The following is a 2,500-nucleotide window of genomic DNA, read 5'->3' as shown; positions in this document are numbered from 1 at the left end:
GACTTTTTTGTATCGCCTTATAGCCACTGTCCTGCACCTGCCATCCAGTATAGATGTGCCAGTTCGATTCTTTCTCAACGTAATTAATTAATGCACATTGTAAAGCACTGTGGATGAAGCCGCCGTACAGATGAGACAGCCAAATCCCCCAAAGCTCCCTGAAAAGTCAGTCCCCCCCAGTCAGTCCCCCCCCCCCCCCCATAAGTTGCCAATAGCGCAGGCACCTTGAAACTCTCAATGCAATGAGTATATGACGATGTATATTATGCAAATACCGGGGGCGGCGGTGGCTCAGGGGTAGAGTGCCTGGATGGTAACCGTAAGGTTGCCAGTTCGAACCCTGTGGGCTCCCCCAGAGTTACTGTCGAAGTGTCCTTGAGCAAGACACTGAACCCCGCCTAATTGCTCCCGATGTGCTAGTTGGTGCCTGGCATGGTTTCCGCTGCCATCGGTGTATGAATGTGTGTGTGAATGGGTGAATGTAATGCACAATCTCTGTAAAGCGCCTTGGATAAAGGCGCTATATAAATGCACCATTTACCATTTACCATTTACCAAATACAACTTTGTGACAAGTTGTCACTGACTGCAATGCTGAAGCAGGGCCTCCGTCGTTCTGTGCGCTGCGCTGTGCCGCGCCTACCGAATAAAGTGTGTCTGGAGCACGTTCGCATTCTGTGAGCGCTCGCTAATCCCCTGACTCTGGTAATCCCTCGGTGCACAAGCATCTTCTTAAAGGACTCATATTATTCCCCTTTTAAGTGATGTGATATGAACCAGAGAAGGTGACGCTGTGCATGATCCCAAATAACTTACAGTGTATTATGTACGCCGATAAACCCCGCGACAGCCGACCTGGGGCTCGTCCAATGGGCTTGGGGTAGGTGTATATATATATATATATATATATATATATATATATATATATATATATATATATATATATATATATATATATACACGTGACATCGTCATACCCGCAAGTTATATATGCGGGAATGGCTATTTAGTGGCCAAAAAAAACGACTTTCTGTCCTTGACAGCCCATACTGTGCATCCAAACATGTAGTAAAGGGACACTTCACCCTTTTTGCCAAAACATATATGTTAATGACGTTTAGGAGCTTTAGAACACTTTCCTGGAGGTCTTTATGTGTGTAATATGTGGTTTTAGATATTTTAGATTGTAGCAGTGAGCCCAGTGTCTCTGATGTCATGGACAATGGGCTCACTTACTTCCTGGACTACATCAAGGACTGTATAAAGAGGACAGGAAGCGAAGACCGTAAGGGCGCCGCCATGTTGATCACATGGTGCTCCATGGAAGGACAGAAACATGCGCAATGGGCTTTATGCAGCCATCACTTCCTCGTTCAGCTTCCTTGGTCTCAGCTGTGCATGTTTCTTTCCTTCCATGGAGCACCATGTGAGCGCCCGTACGGTCTTCGCTTCTTGTCCTCTTTAGACAGTCCTTGGACTACATGTTGTCTCAGTAAGACAGCCCTCCCTCTATCCACAAGGAGGAGCAGTGCCACAAAGCATTATGGGAATTGTATTCCAGGAAGTAAGTGAGCCCAGTGTCCATGACATCAGAGACACTGGGCTCACTGCTACAATCTAAAATATCTAAAACCACATATTACACACAAAGACCTCCAGGAAAGTGTTCTAAATCTTCTAAATGTCATTAACATATAGTTTTATGCAAAAAGGGTGAAATGTCCCTTTAAACCACAAAAATCGACTAAATCGATTCTTGATTCAGAAAAATCGATTTCCACACAGAGACACGGCTAAAGCAAAGACCAGCGCAACAAAAAGGCTGAAAGGAAGAAAAGAAAGAAAAAAAACGTACACAAACCGTTTAGGTTGTAAATGGTGACAGTCAGTCGCGACATGAACACACACGCCACACAACGGGGTAACCATAGCAACGATGCCAAGGAGGTCTGGGAGTCACCGTGGAAAACAAACCCTGAGACGGCGCGTCGCTATGGTGACCAAAATGTCATGCTAACCTGGCCGCGACGCCCCACAGCTGCAAAGGAAACGATGACAGTGTCGCTTAATGGAGTGCGTGCATGCGTGCGTGTGTGTGTGTACGTACGTGTGTGTGTGTGTGTGTGTGCGTGCATCTCTCTTTCTAACCTGCTGCGAGTAGCGCTGCTGCGTCTGGATCTGGTAGTGCTCCTCGGTGGTGACGGCACTGCCGCGGGCCGCGTGCTCCTCGGCGGTGGTGACGGCGCGGGCGGAGCTGATCATGCTGATGGGCGTGGCCCGGCGCGGCAGCGTGGGCGTGCCCGCCGCGCCGCGCGGCAACAGCTCCACCTCCTGGATGGCCTCCATGGTGACGCCCTGCGGCAGCACCTGGAACAGCGACGTCACGTACATGATCACGCTCTTCTTGTCCGGGTGGGCCACCGCCACGTCTAGGGGAGAGAGAGAGGGAGAGAGAGAGATTTGTATTTGTATTTTTATTTTTATTTTTGTTATTTTTTAT

At 48.3% G+C, this 2,500-nt stretch overlaps 1 protein-coding gene across 4 annotated transcripts in view; it reads right to left on the bottom strand.

Annotated features, from left to right (window-relative positions):
* dmd (dystrophin) overlaps window positions 1-2,500 on the bottom strand; it is a 441,564-nt gene that overhangs the window by 264,114 nt on the left and 174,950 nt on the right. For all 4 annotated transcript variants that reach the window (XM_083758765.1, XM_083758766.1, XM_083758767.1 and 1 more), the window contains exon 9: window positions 2,149-2,429. In XM_083758765.1, the coding sequence (XP_083614891.1) occupies window positions 2,149-2,429 (281 nt within the window). The remainder of the gene's footprint in view (window positions 1-2,148; window positions 2,430-2,500) is intronic.

Source organism: Protomyctophum parallelum (genome assembly GCF_964188405.1).
Source record: "Protomyctophum parallelum genome assembly, chromosome: 23".
Lineage (NCBI taxonomy): Eukaryota > Metazoa > Chordata > Actinopteri > Myctophiformes > Myctophidae > Protomyctophum > Protomyctophum parallelum.
The sequence above is the reverse complement of the archived record's forward strand: the minus strand, read 5'-3'. Positions and strand labels throughout refer to the sequence as shown.